The sequence below is a fragment of the Seriola lalandi genome, unplaced genomic scaffold (genome assembly GCF_002814215.2).
Source record: "Seriola lalandi dorsalis isolate HSWRI2012SDOR001 ecotype SW California unplaced genomic scaffold, Sedor1 jcf7180002054374, whole genome shotgun sequence".
Lineage (NCBI taxonomy): Eukaryota > Metazoa > Chordata > Actinopteri > Carangiformes > Carangidae > Seriola > Seriola lalandi.
This window is the reverse complement of record NW_019524927.1, coordinates 285,326-300,338: the sequence shown is the minus strand read 5'-3', so window position 1 is coordinate 300,338 and position 15,013 is coordinate 285,326. Positions and strand designations below refer to the sequence as shown.

The following is a 15,013-nucleotide window of genomic DNA, read 5'->3' as shown; positions in this document are numbered from 1 at the left end:
GAATCAATTGAAGAGAGCTCATAACAGAAAGATATCTGACAATTATGGAGATTTCACCCTCATTCTATCTCCTCCATCTCTGCCTTCATATGCAATACAGTTTGCATACAGTATCAGCCTTTGTGTTGAATATTTTCATTTAAATATTTCTTTTGATGATTTAGGTGTTATGCTGTTGGCAGGGGACGATATTTATAAGAAGAATAACGAGATGGCTCCATACACGTCCAACTTCATCATCATATATTATTATCTCATAGACTCAGCAGGGCTGTGAATATGCAGGAGGACAGTGTGTCTTCTTCTCTTGGCTGTACCATTATGATTCAGCCGAGCCTGAAATTACATATTATACAGTATCTGCCTATAGAAAGGCTGAAAAATATTCACGTAAATGACTGGAACTCAGCCTTGTTAGTGCGATAACAACTGTAGGGTGTGAGCAGACGTCCATCTTGGAGATGAATAATGTCAGTTGATTTTGTCCTGTTGCACACATGGGGTGCTGGTATGTGATTTGAGCTGGAGCTTTAGAATAGAAAGGGGGCTGTATGGTACTGCCAAGCCTGAGGGATCACAAAGCAAGACACCAAATGGAGTAAGACTTCCTTTGTTTTCCCTGCACACTCATTATACAAAATCTCTCAACCCTGAAACACTGACAAGAACAGTGTTGGCGAGGAAAATGCTGCTGAATCATCAGAGAATAGTGCAGAAATATTTCAGAACAAAGTTTTTGCTGGTGTGATTGGAAATAGACTTTCCATTTTACTTTAGAGTCCATCATCACATTAAATAATCTAAAAACTACAAGAAGAAAAGTACCTTTTATAAACAATATAAGTGATGAAAATTATCCATTTCCAACTGAATTCTTTAATCTTTTTTCCACTTTACAAATACATGCTTCATGCAGCTTTTTCCTCTGACTACTTTTTGCTCAGGAAATAAAGAGCAACACCAAAGAATCTTCTATGGGTGTATTCTTGAGCTAAATGGGTCTTTTAAAAAAAAAGGAAAAAAAAGAAACACCAATCAGTCTGGCTTTTACAAACTGCAGTTTGTTTGTTTTTTTTATCAGCTTTGAGATGATGCCGGTCTGAGCTGAGAGGGAGAAAGAGACAGTTACAAGCCAAAATGAATGACAGAAACGTAACAAAAATAGCTGTCAGAATATTTCACAGTGCAAAAATCTATTATATACACAGTATCTGCTCATATTTACATGGGCATGAACATACAAAATATACAGAATCTGGCTTCCCCAAACCCAAAGGATTGATAACATGTCTTACAGTGTCCAAGGCAAATCACCATTTTAAAGATGGAGAGGAAGATGAATCTTATAGTAAAATAAATAATATACTTTAAAATTTCACGAGAATATGTATAGTACTAAACCTACTCTGCCATCATAGGACGATGATGTCATTTGCTCATATTGATTGTCACTCTCCGTTTCCTGCTTATACCTGGCTATAACAGCAAAGTCATAGAAATATAGTATTGCAATAGGTCCAAATCTGTTTTTATTCAAGAGGGGATTAAGGGTCGATTGTAAAGTGAAGCGTGTGCTGATCATGAACTTGCTGTTGGCTAAATTGCAGATTTACTGTACAGCAAGTAAAGAGCTGCATCTGTGACTTTGATAATTTGATTGATATGATTTGATTTGGTGACCTGATTAGACTAATTTAATGTTATTAGCTCGCAGTGGTGAATGTTCAGATTTCTTCCCAGATAAACCTCCATTACATATTTGAATGTGATTTTGTGTATCTATCTTGCAGAAAACATATGTTCACAATATATATTTAATTATATTAATAATTTATATTTTATTATATATTAATGTTAATTAATAAATCAATACATTACACACATTCACAGCCCTATTCTGTACTGTTAAATGTGCAATCTCATCTTAGGTTCACTATAGAGGTCCATGGATATACATTTTCAACTACACTTCATTATAACCCTCAATATCTCCTACAAATCCCTGTCAAACAGTTATTCCAGTTGACAATGACAAGAAACCTAAAAAATTATCACAAAAATGATGACCACACATTCAACAGATAATAACACAGTAGCACCCAAGTAGTCAGAAAATGTAGTGAATAGTGAGTCTGAAAGTAAAAATTAAAATGTCATGTCAGCCAAATTAGGTTTTTGAAAATCATTTGAAAAGTCTTGTCATTTTCTAGATTCTTGTTTTTGCCCCATGAAAAGATGAAAAGACCAAAATGTTCAGAAGTCCAAAATGAATCAGTCCTTCTGACAAGTAATGTCCGTGTAAGCAGAGCCTTATAAATCATATTCATCTGATTCAAGTAAATTTTTGTCCAAAAACGATCAAAGTATCAATGAGCCAGACTGTTGTATTTGTTTCTTTGTAACAATAAACATGGTCGCTGTCATTTATGTTGTGTCAGTCCCACATATACCGTCCTTCTACATACTATAGAGCTACAAATGAGTATTCATCCACAGCTGAATATAGTTCCTAACAAAAGCAAAATTTACTCCTGTTTGAGTCACATTTCCTGAAAACTAAAGTGACAGGCTGTTTTAGAAAATTACTCAGCACCTTTTTTAAAAACCTTACAATTTTCAAACATGTAGGTCTTCAGTAGGAACCAACAGGCTTGATGCTGAGCGTCACAAACAGAAAGTATTGAGAGTTTGACTGAAACATTGTTGGTTTTGTCTTTTCATGGGATTTGTTGACAATAACAACAACATAAAATACCATCAATCTCATCCTTCAAGATGTTCCCGTCATCTATCTTTTACAAAGATTGTAATTAACTCAGATTTTCTGTTAAGGTAGTCTGAGCTAGCTAGAGGTTTTATTGGCTGTTGGCTATATGCTGTAGGAAAATAAATGTTTTTCCCTGGCTTAATTTAAAAGTCTGTTATTGGATATGTAGTTTAGAAATGTTGGCTGCTGACAGAAAGTAAATCCATTGTGGTCTTGTGTTTATAATCAAACTTAAATGCGCAATTCTTAACTTTCATCCTCCAAAATCTTATGACAAATCAACAATGACGTAAGTTATATGAATGTGTTTAAGACACATTTGTTTTGTTGACAGTGCAACATTGTGAGCAAGATGTGAACCTTTATGAGAGGAATTTAAATCGATGCATGTATGGGTGTGATCCTCTCATCACCTCATCTTTAGCGAGCATTTCTTTTGCTGTGGATGCTCATTCATACAAAAGGCTACAAATTTCATGAATAAATATGCAAGGAGTAAACAGAATATCACATTTTCAACAAACAGAAGATAGATTAAAGGCATCATGAGCATGACAAAGGATGATTGAGAATAAAATCAGACAGTGCAGCAGAGAAACTGCTTCTCTGTCAGAATCATTGGCACAACTGATAGCATATTTGACTTATAACTCAGTGAAACAACTCTTGTGGCTGTTCAACCTCAAAATAAAGTTTTTTTATTCATGTTTTTTTTTTCCGTGTGTGTATATGTGCATTTAGCTTCTTTTTGCTTCTCAGCCCTGTGATGTTCGGCATCGGCACAAATACAGCAGCTGCAAAACAACAAAGCAGTCGGGAGTGCAGCATCACAGGACGAACACTTAGCACGTATTTAGGAACTGGAAAGAATAAAATATTAATAGAAAACAAAAATAAAACACTTTTTTCAAATAAAACATGGTGAACATAGATTATGTACACATTTCCAGAGCTTTAAGCACAGAGGATCTTTAGGAGTTTTGACCTCTATCATGGCACATATGATCAGGTTTGGGATGTTGGTTGATGTGTGCATGTGTGTGTGAGTGTGTGTCTTTTGCTTCAGGGTACCACATCTGTGCTCATCTGGACACAGTGCACCCCTTCATAGCTGTGACCAACATACAGTACCCTTTGGTATAGGATTCTACTTCACCTCGATAAGCATCACCAACACACCCTCATAACTGTCATTCACCTCTTCGTCATGTCAGTCATAACTGGTATCATCATCATCATCATCACTGTCGCATCCAGAACCACCATCATCTCACACGGAAAAATATCACCCCCCCGGCTGTCATTGTCTCAGTCACAGTTAATTCCGTCTCCACTCCAGCGCAGGCCTCTGTCACTGTGAGCACGCTCACACAGTTTAGCAGCTTTAGGAAGTGACACATGTCAAAAGCAGCTCTTGTCTCATGCCACAAGTTCTCGACATCAAAGTTCTGAAAAAGCAGCTGTAACACAAATGTAAAGTTGAAATGAAAGTGTCAGTCTTGCAGCTAAACCATCTCCATCCCAATGATGCTCTTTATTTCCAGACCCGTATTATCGTCCTGGGCTGAACAAACCAGCATTAGCCTCTGAGATTTAATCACTGAGATATGGCGGGATTTGTTTTTCCACTATTACGCTACATCTCCTCCGCTCCTCCTTGGCCGCTCCCACCGCTACACTCTTTATCCTCAGTGTGACTCATGCGTATGTCTCTCCTGCTTTTAGTGCCACCAGTTCAGAGTCCTCCGTGTGGCGCCCATTCAAGTGTTCGCTGTTACAGTCGTGGTGGTACATGAATGCGGGTACCTCAGTGATGGAGGTGGCTGTGTAGGATGTGGAGCGCATTGAGCAGTGGTCCTTTCGTCTCTGACCCAACTGTGTCTTATACTGCATCCACTGTCTCTTTAGAGCTGCCTGAACCTGGACGTCACACACAGAAAAGAGAGAGTTCATTACTATGGTGAGAACATTGGAGTTTTTGTAGGAAATAATTGCAGGCTCTACTGCGTGAATCAATCATCAAAGTAGTCACATTTTTGTTGGCTGCACCTGAAAAAATACTTTAGTTTCATCAGTGTCAAGAAACTGAACTGTTGTTGTGAACATGATCCATACTTCATACTTCTTAATGCAAATGTCTTTTTTTTTTTTTTTAGTTGCTCAAACATTTTTCCAGAACGTTTTTTTTCTGTTGTACTCTGACCACGAAATGATTCCACCAGACGCCCAAATTTACATGCAAATCAATATTCAGTTGCATTGCAACGGGAAAAGGACGGTGCCCATGTAAACACCATCTTGTGACAATATTAATCCAACCAATGATGGTCTGATCTGCTGCAGCATGTGTGGGTCACTCACATTTCAATTGCATGAACAGATGTCAGTCAGTAAATGGAAACACCAATTTCACATTACTTGAAAGACGCGCATCATTAAAGGGAACAGAGATGTAATATCCGTTGAGCTGTATGTTAAAGATCATATTGTTATACATTAGCACTCCCATCGTGCGTCACCCCCTCAGTGTGTTTGGGGATTCCACCCAATGGCAGATGTACATAAGGGTGACATGTATTACTATATTATGAAATTTTTATGCCTTACTATATTTTGACATTGTTGTGCCTTACTGCACTATTTTATAGCTTGCTTTACGATGACATTTTTATGACATTTTATGCATACTATACGATGATATTTTTATTACATTTTATAGCTTACTTTACGATGATGTTTCTATGTCTTGCTATACGATGACATGTATATGGGGCAGCATGGTATTCCAGTGTTTAGAACTGTTGCCTCACAGTGAGAAGGTTGTGGGTTCGAAGCCTGGGGCCAGCGTGCACTCTCTTTGGGTACTCTTGCTTCCCTCCACAGTCCAAAGACATGCACATTAGATTAATTGACAACTCTAACTGCAAGGCATTTAGTATACTAAAACATTTTATGCCATTCTATACATGTACTATGATGTTTTCATGATATTTCATGCCATACATTTTTTGCCTTAGTACACTATGAAGGTTTTGTGACCTTTAATAACTTAGTATAGTATGACGTTTTTATACTATTTCCTGCCTATGACGTTTTTATGACGTTTCATGCCATACTATACTATGACATGTTTATGACATTTTATACCTTAGTATACTATGAAATGTTTATGCCTTACTATACTTTGATGTTTTGTGACATTTAATGCCATACTGAACTATAACGTTTTTATGACATTTTTGACCTTAGTATACTATGATGTTTTTATGACATTTTGTGGATTACCATACTATGACATTTTTATGACATTTTTTGCCTTACTACACTATGATGTTTTTATGACACTTTTCCCTTACTACACTATGTTGTTTTTAAGGCATTTCATTGCTTAATATACTATGACTTTTTTATGACATTTTAGTACATACTGAACTATAACGTTTTTATGACATTTTTTGCCTTAGTATACTTTGACATTTTTATGACATTGTTCGCCTTAGTATACTTTGATGTTTTTATGATATTTAATGCCCTACTATACTATGACATGTTTATGACATTTTATGCCATACCATACTATGATGGATTTATGACATTTTTTGCCTTAGTATTCTTTGATGTTTTTATGACATTTTATGCCATACTAAACGTTTTTATGACATTTTTGACCTTAGTATAATATGAAGTTTTTGTGACATTTTATGCCTTGATATACTATTATGTTCTTATGACATTTTAGGCCATAGTATTCTATGACGTTTTTATGACATTTTATACCTTAGTATACTATGAAATGTTTATGCCTTACTATAATTTGATGTTTTGTGACATTTAATGCCATACTGAACTATAACGTTTTTATGACATCTTTTGCCTTACTAAACTATGATGTTTTTATGACACTTTTCCCTTACTACACTATGTTGTTTTTAAGGCATTTCATTGCTTAATATACTATGACTTTTTTATGACATTTTATGCCATACCATACTATGATGGATTTATGACATTTTATACCATAGTATACTATGAAATGTTTATGCCTTACTATACTTTGAGGTTTTATGACATTTTAGTACATACTGAACTATAACGTTTTTATGACATTTTTTGCCTTAGTATACTATGACATTTTTATGACATTTTTCGCCTTAGTATACTTTGATGTTTTTGTGATATTTAATGCCCTACTATACTATGACATGTTTATGACATTTTATACCTTAGTATACTATGAAATGTTTATGCCTTACTATACTTTGACGTTTTATGACATTTTAGTACATACTGAACTATAACGTTTTTATGACATTTTTTGCCTTAGTATACTATGATGCTTTTATGACATTTTCTACCTTATTATATTGTTCCTTTTCATGCCATACTATAAGATCGCTATCAGCCATGGTAGTCCAGTGTTTAGAACTATTGCCTCCCACAATCCAAAAACATGCACATTAGGTTAATTGGCAACTCTAACCGACTTTTCTATGCCTTTCTAACCTATAACATTTTTATGCCATACTGTACTAAGACGTTTTTATGACATTTCATGCCTTACTATGCTTTGACGTGTTCATGACATTTTATACCTTAGTATTCTATGAAATGTTTATGCCTTACTATACTTTGATGTTATATGACATTTTAGTACATACTGAACTATAACGTTTTTATGACATTTTTTGCCTTAATATACTATGACATTTTTATGACATTTTTGGCCTAGTATACTTTGATGTTTTTATGATATTTAATGCCCTACTATACTATGACATGTTTATGACATTTTATACCTTAGTATACTATGAAATGTTTATGCCTTACTATACTTTGATGTTTTATGACATTTTAGTACATACTGAACTATAACGTTTTTATGACATTTTTTGCCTTAGTATACTATGATGTTTTTATGACATTTTATGCCATATTGAACGTTTTTATGACATCTCATGCCTTGATACACTATTATGTTCTTATGACATTTTAGGCCATAGTATTCTTTGGCATTTTTATGAAATTTTATGCCATACTATACTATGATGTTTTTATGACATTTTATACCTTAGTATACTATGAAATGTTTATGCCTTACTATACTTTGATGTTTTATGTCATTTTAGTACATACTGAACTATAATGTTTTTATGACATTTTTTGCCTTAGTATACTATGACGTTTTTATGACATTTAATGCCCTACTATACTATGACATGTTTATGACATTTTATAACTTAGTATACTATGAAATGTTTATGCCTTACTATACTTTGATGTTTTATGACATTTTAGTACATAGTATTCTTTGGCATTTTTATGAAATTTTATGCCATACTATACTATGATGTTTTTATGACATTTTATACCTTAGTATACTATGAAATGTTTATGCCTTACTATACTTTGATGTTTTATGACATTTTAGTACATACTGAACTATAACGTTTTTATGACATTTTTCGCCTTAGTATACTTTGATGTTTTTATGATATTTAATGCCCTACTATACTATGACATGTTTATGACATTTTATACCTTAGTATACTATGAAATGTTTATGCCATACTGTACTTTGATGTTTTATGACATTTTTTGCCTTACTATGACGTGTTTATGACATTTTATACCTTAGTATACTATGAAATGTTTATGCCTTACTGTACTTTGATGTTTTATGACATTTTAGGACATACTGAACTATAACGTTTTTTTATGACATTTTTTGCCTTAGTATACTATGACATTTTTATGACATTTTTCGCCTTAGTATACTTTGATATTTTTATGATATTTAATGCCCTAATATATTATGACATGTTTATGACATTTTATACCTTAGTATACTATGAAATGTTTATGCCTTACTATACTTTGATGTTTTATGTACTTTTTGTCCATACTGAGCTATAATGTTTTCATGACATTTTATGCCATACTATACTATGGCGTTTGGATGAAATTTTATGCCATACTATACTATGGCGTTTGGATGAAATTTCATGCCATAAAATAATATGACGTTTTTATGATATTTTATGCCATACTATACTATGACGTTTTTATACCTTACTCTACTATGACGTTTTTACAAATTGCTATACGACGATGGCTGTATAAGGCAGCATGGTAGTCCAGTGGTTAGAACTATTGCCTCACATTGAGAACGTTGTGGGTTCAAATCCAGGCCTTACCTGTGTTGGTTCTCTCTTAGTTCTCTGGCTTCCATCCACATTCAAAAACATGCACATTAGGTTAACTGGCAACTCTAACTGCCTTTTTTTATGCCTTTCTAACCTATAACATTTTTATGCCATACTGTACTATGAAGTTTTTATGATATTTTTTGCCTCACTATGGCGTGTTTATGACATTTTATACCTTAGTATACTATGAAATGTTTATGCCTTACTATACTTTGATGTTTTATGTAATTTTAGTCCATACTGAACTATAATGTTTTCATGACATTTTATGCCATACTATGCTATGGCGTTTGGATGAAATTTTATGCCATAAAATTATAGGACGTTTTATGACATTTTTGACCTTAGTATACTATGATGTTTTTATGACATTTTGTGGATTACCATACTATGACATTTTATGACATCTTTTCCCTTACTACACTATGTTGTTTTTAAGGCATTTCATTGCTTGATATACTATGACTTTTTTATGACATTTTATGCCATACCATACTATGATGGATTTATGACATTTTATACCATAGTATACTATGAAATGTTTATGCCTTACTGTACTTTGATGTTTTATGTCATTTTAGTCCATACTGAACTATAATGTTTTCATGACATTTTATGCCATACTATACTATGGCGTTTGGATGAAATTTTATGCCATACTATACTATGGCGTTTGGATGAAATTTCATGCCATAAAATAATATGACGTTTTTATGATATTTTATGCCATACTATACTATGACGTTTTTATACCTTACTCTACTATGACGTTTTTACAAATTGCTATACGACGATGGCTGTATAAGGCAGCATGGTAGTCCAGTGGTTAGAACTATTGCCTCACACTGAGAACGTCGTGGGTTCAAATCCAGGCCTTACTTGTGTTGTTTCTCTCTTAGTTCTCTGGCTTCCATCCACATTCAAAAACATGCACATTAGGTTAACTGGCAACTCTAACTGCCTTTTTTATGCCTTTCTAACCTATAACATTTTTATGCCATACTGTACTATGAAGTTTTTATGATATTTTTTGCCTTACTATGACGTGTTTATGACATTTTATACCTTAGTATACTATGAAATGTTTATGCCTTACTATACTTTGATGTTTTATGTAATTTTAGTACATACTGAACTATCATGTTTTTATGACATTTTTTGCCTTAGTCTACCATGATGTTTTTATGAAATTTTATGCCATACTGAACGTTTTTATGACATTTTTGACCTTAGTATAATATGATGTTTTTATGATATTTTATGCCATATTGAACGTTTTTATGACATTTCATGCCTTGATATACTATTATGTTCTTATGACATTTTAGGCCATAGTATTCTATGACATTTTTATGAAATTTTATGCCATACTATACTATGATGTTTTTATGACATTTTATACCTTAGTATACTATGAAATGTTTATGCCTTACTATACTTTGATGTTTTATGACATTTTAGTACATACTGAACTATAACGTTTTTATGACATTTTTTGCCTTAGTATACTATGACCTTTTTTAGACATATCACACCATACTATACCATTTTTATTTTTTACCTTATTATACTCTAACATTTTTTGCCTACTATATTATGATCTTTTCATAACACTTTATTCCTTAGTATACTATGAAATGTTTATGGTTTACTATCCTATGATCTTTTATGATATTTTATGCCATACTATACTATGACGTTTTTATGACATTTTGTGCCTTACTATTTTATGACTTTTTATTCCATGCTATAAAAGAAATATGGGGCATTATGATAGTCCAGTGGTTAGGACTGTTGTCTCACAGTGAGAAGGTTGTGGGTTCGAACCCTGGGCCTAGCAACCTTCTGTGTGTAAACCATTCCATATTGTACCATCACGAAACCCATTTTCATGCTGAAAGTGACCCTGCATAATCCCTGTATTCTGTCATTAATGTGATCAGCATTTATTGTGTTAGACACACATTTGTCATTAAACTCCCCGATACAAAATTCAACTTTGATGTTAAGTGGCAAGTCTGGAGAGTTGCCATATAACTAACCAGAATGTGAAATACTTGAGAATAATGTGTCTTTACTTAAGAAGCTGGAGTTCATGTATCCCAGGGAATAAAGTCATGCTTTCAAAAACCGGTTCTTAATCCCCCTGTAAGACTGTTCTCTCTTGAGTTTTGTAAACTTTAGTAAACTGAACGGCAACAACAAAGTCAAACACCTGGGAGAATACCAATAAAGCTGAACAAATGGATTCACCTCCTGGTGGCCACTGCTAAGCATTTAGTAACTAAAGTCACGCCACTTCAGGTTGAATAATAAAAATCCCAACTCGCAGAGAATCAAATAATTATTTGTAGACTGTCATTTGTTCAATCTGTAACATGTTACAAAATAGATTAAAATGCCTATCACTATGAACATCAAAACATCTCAGAGGATGAGGTCACATCTTCAGATCACTTCTTTTGTTCAACCAACAGTCTACCCCCCAAATATACTAAATTCAAAGTGATTTTAAAGGAAGAAAAGCAGCAAATCTTCACTATTGAAAAGCTGGACAAAGTGGACGTTTGACATTTTTACTTGATTAATTCATCATCAAAAATGGCGATTACTCACTTTCTGTTGATCAGCTACTTAATTCATGTACATATTTACTGATTAGCTGCACATGAACTGGAGTGTGAAGCGAGTTCCTAAAAACAGAAACTAAAGCTGCAAATTTCCCGCAGTGCAATGTTAATCATTTTATTCTGAAACACTCTAATATTACTCTAATTGCTGTGGGTATATTAACACACAATGATCTAATGATATAAATCATGACACTAATTGTTATAATGAGACAAAAGAGCAGCTTCCATGTAGAGCGTCTTGCTTGATGTCACAAATACAGCATGAAAGCTGTTTGTCTCGTTGACCTAACACCACAATGGGGCCATTGAGGAAACAAGGCAGGTCTGTGCAGTTTGGCCTTCAAATCAAAAAACAGAATTGAACCCAGCTCCACAAACCCGTGTCCTGATTAAGGGAGCTGAATTGGTTATTATGCGGGTGAAGCGAAGAAACCCTCTCATTCAGTGGTGATGATTTGTGTATTTGTTGACCCTGTGTAGCCCAGAAATGCACACTTGCCCTTTAACCATATGCTCTACTCATTGTTTAGACTCAGCGCATCGTTTAATTGTTGATGACGCTATTGCGTTCTGGCTGCTCATGTATGAGCTAATACCTGACCTATTTTCAAGTCTGAATGAAACAAACACAACCCCACAATAGTTAGTCCATGCCAGACATCTCATGCTGCGCATTTAAATCTGCTCCGCTCTCTGTTCATGCAGCTCTGTTTTTCAAAGAAATACCTCAAAGAAACATCATTGTCTCTGTGGAGAATTTCACTCGCTGTAACTCCAGAAATATCACAAAAGAATATTGGTAACAGAACAGAAATAGTTGTCTGATCAGTCTGTGCTTCTCACATTGTCATGGGGTCTAATGACCTGCTAAAAGGGCCTCATTCAACCTAACAGCATGTATTGTTGGTGCTTTGCTTTGCGGTGACCTTGAGCTTGAAAGCGTCTGTCACACAATGAGTCTGTGGAGCTGAAAGGGCTCCACAACACCATTAACCTCAGTTTTAATGACAATCCAGCTTCTTCGATCAGAGAAGTACTTCAACCAAGTTAAGGATGCTTGCAGTCAGACAGCTGCAGACAGACTCAGAAAAGGCTGACACAAGGTACTGAAAGGAGAGTCAATTTCCAGCTGGGCTTGGAAACCACTCAGTCATTTATAAACTATGTCTTACTCTTCACCTGATGTGAACCTTCAGCTTTTACTGCCACAGCACTGGATCAGGGTAACAAGCAGCACAATGCTTTATAACCTGTTACAACTGGACTAATGACAGATGTAGCATCTCTGTGAAGTTCCAACTTTTTTGTAAGTATATGATGCCAAAAAACAACTTTGAGTCTGTGTGTGACATTCATGGGTCACTTCTCAATGTGCTATCAGGTACAGATGTAAAATGTTAGAGATCTGACCTGAAAAACAAAATAAGAAAATGTTTTGCCTGATAGAGGCTGATGTCTCATATTTAATGTCATAGGCAATGGGTAGTTTTATTGCTCCATGAATGAACAACTCCATGTGCAGGTTGACCTTTATTAAAAGGTCAATAGCTGTATCAAAACTACAGCGTTATTTTGTCATACATGCAAGTGATGCTCTGTCCAAAGGTAACAGAATTCACCTGCAAGGACATTTGAAGGTCACTAATTAAACAAACAAAATATAACTTAATTAGTGAGCCTTAGAGTTGCTGGTAGGCAGATATTTCTACTGTTGGTCAGAGGTAGGCCAGCTGCTTACAGAGAGTGGTACCAATCTAATTTCATCTAAGTCTTGACAAAAAAAAAGAAGGAAATAATCACAAACGTCCTAAAGTCGAAGTGTTCCTTTAACTGACATTGTGCAGTATACTGCAGGGAGGCCACACTGATAGCATGTGTAGATACATGAAAAGTGCTTACCTCTCCATTGAAGAAGCAGAATATTGTTGCCACCAGTAAACCCTTGAAAAAAAGCAAAACATATACATATTCACAAAAAAAGGTAGAGACACCAGAAACCAGAGAGAAAGTGGTGGAGTCACGTGTCTTTCTGGTTAGTGAATGAACTGAATGGACTGCCTACCATGTTGTTTAATTAAGTCCCTAAATGGTAGTCAAATAAAATTAATGGCGTCCGTAACTGTTTTTTTTAAAGGCAATTCAGCAGTGTGTCAAATCAATCACAACAAGAAAACAAGGTTTTATGGCTGGAAACCCTCAAGCAAGTCAGATGGCTAAATCTCGAGTCTGACAGGGCCCAAGGGTGCCAACAAATCTGGGCTGGGTTCAGGACTTTTTTTTCTCCATGTATTTTTTCAAGCATACTGTGGGTTTGGGTCTAAAATTTAAATATTAATATTGATCATTCATTTCAAAATTTTGTACATGTTTATAGATAATTTTGTTCCCCTTCATTATTTATTGTTTGTGGCCAGAAATGCAAAATGCTTCAAACCCACAGAGAGGCAGCAGAGAAGCAGTACTTTTCTGCCCTATGATATTCAGTGAACCGAGCCCCGTACCTGGTGCTTTTATGGAAATCCTGATTAATTTTGTGCCTCGCTGCAAGCTCAGCACCTACCTGGTAGTGCATGAGTATGTGCATGATGTACTCGTAGACCTCCCCAGCCAGCCGGTTCTCTGGCCTCCATGGAAAAATTACAAACTGTATTCCCAGCAGGGGCACCAGGATCAGGGTGGCTCTCACCGCCTTCATGTACATGTTGGACTCTGCCCGGTGCGTGTCTCTTAACTTGGTCACCAACACTCTTATAATATTTAGCAAGAAGAAGAGGTTCACCTGCAGAGTGTTAAAAAAAATTATGAGAAGAACAAAAAAAACAAAAAAATATTTTTTTCTTTTGCATTTAAGAACTAAAACCAAAATTACAACCCAATAATATTGTGTCTTATATTGTGCTGAAACAGCGGATTTGCAGACTTACAAGAAGTGCTGCCACTATAGGACCATGAACTGCGTAGAGCAGATGGGTTTCCACACTCATCCAACAGCTACAGAAGGAAAAACATATCTGTCAGTGCTGTCTGCCTCCCAAAATACACATGCACACACACACGCACACATACATTAACATGCACATGTACGGATCTGCACACTCTCACTCACTGCCACACGCAGCCGAGCACATATGTAAACATCTCCTGTTTATTTGCAGAAGTTTCTGGAACATTACTCACTTGTCATCGAAATACTTTTTCCTTGCCACGGCATGGATGGATGCAGGGACCAGTGGAAAGCCTTGGACAGGAAAAAAGGAGGCGGCCATATGAGGTCTTGAGTGAATTTAGTGAAATTCATTTGTCATTTATGCAACAGTAAAAAAGTGTGGTTAGCTTGGTCGGTGGTGTTGTTGGTCTCAGACTTCCTCATCAAGTAAATTATTACGTTATAAATATCGTTGCACTAA

General features: G+C 35.2%; 1 protein-coding gene across 1 annotated transcript in view; it reads right to left on the bottom strand.

The window, feature by feature from the left end:
- Positions 1-860: 860 nt before the first annotated feature.
- Positions 861-15,013, bottom strand: part of calcr (calcitonin receptor) — a 61,242-nt gene continuing 47,089 nt past the window's right edge. Inside the window, exons 19-23 of the mRNA XM_023408851.2 lie at positions 14,784-14,844; positions 14,531-14,597; positions 14,167-14,385; positions 13,506-13,547; positions 861-4,687 (exon numbers count right to left, since the gene is read on the bottom strand). Of these exons, the coding sequence (XP_023264619.1) occupies positions 4,466-4,687; positions 13,506-13,547; positions 14,167-14,385; positions 14,531-14,597; positions 14,784-14,844 (611 nt within the window). The 3' untranslated portion in view covers positions 861-4,465. The remainder of the gene's footprint in view (positions 4,688-13,505; positions 13,548-14,166; positions 14,386-14,530; positions 14,598-14,783; positions 14,845-15,013) is intronic.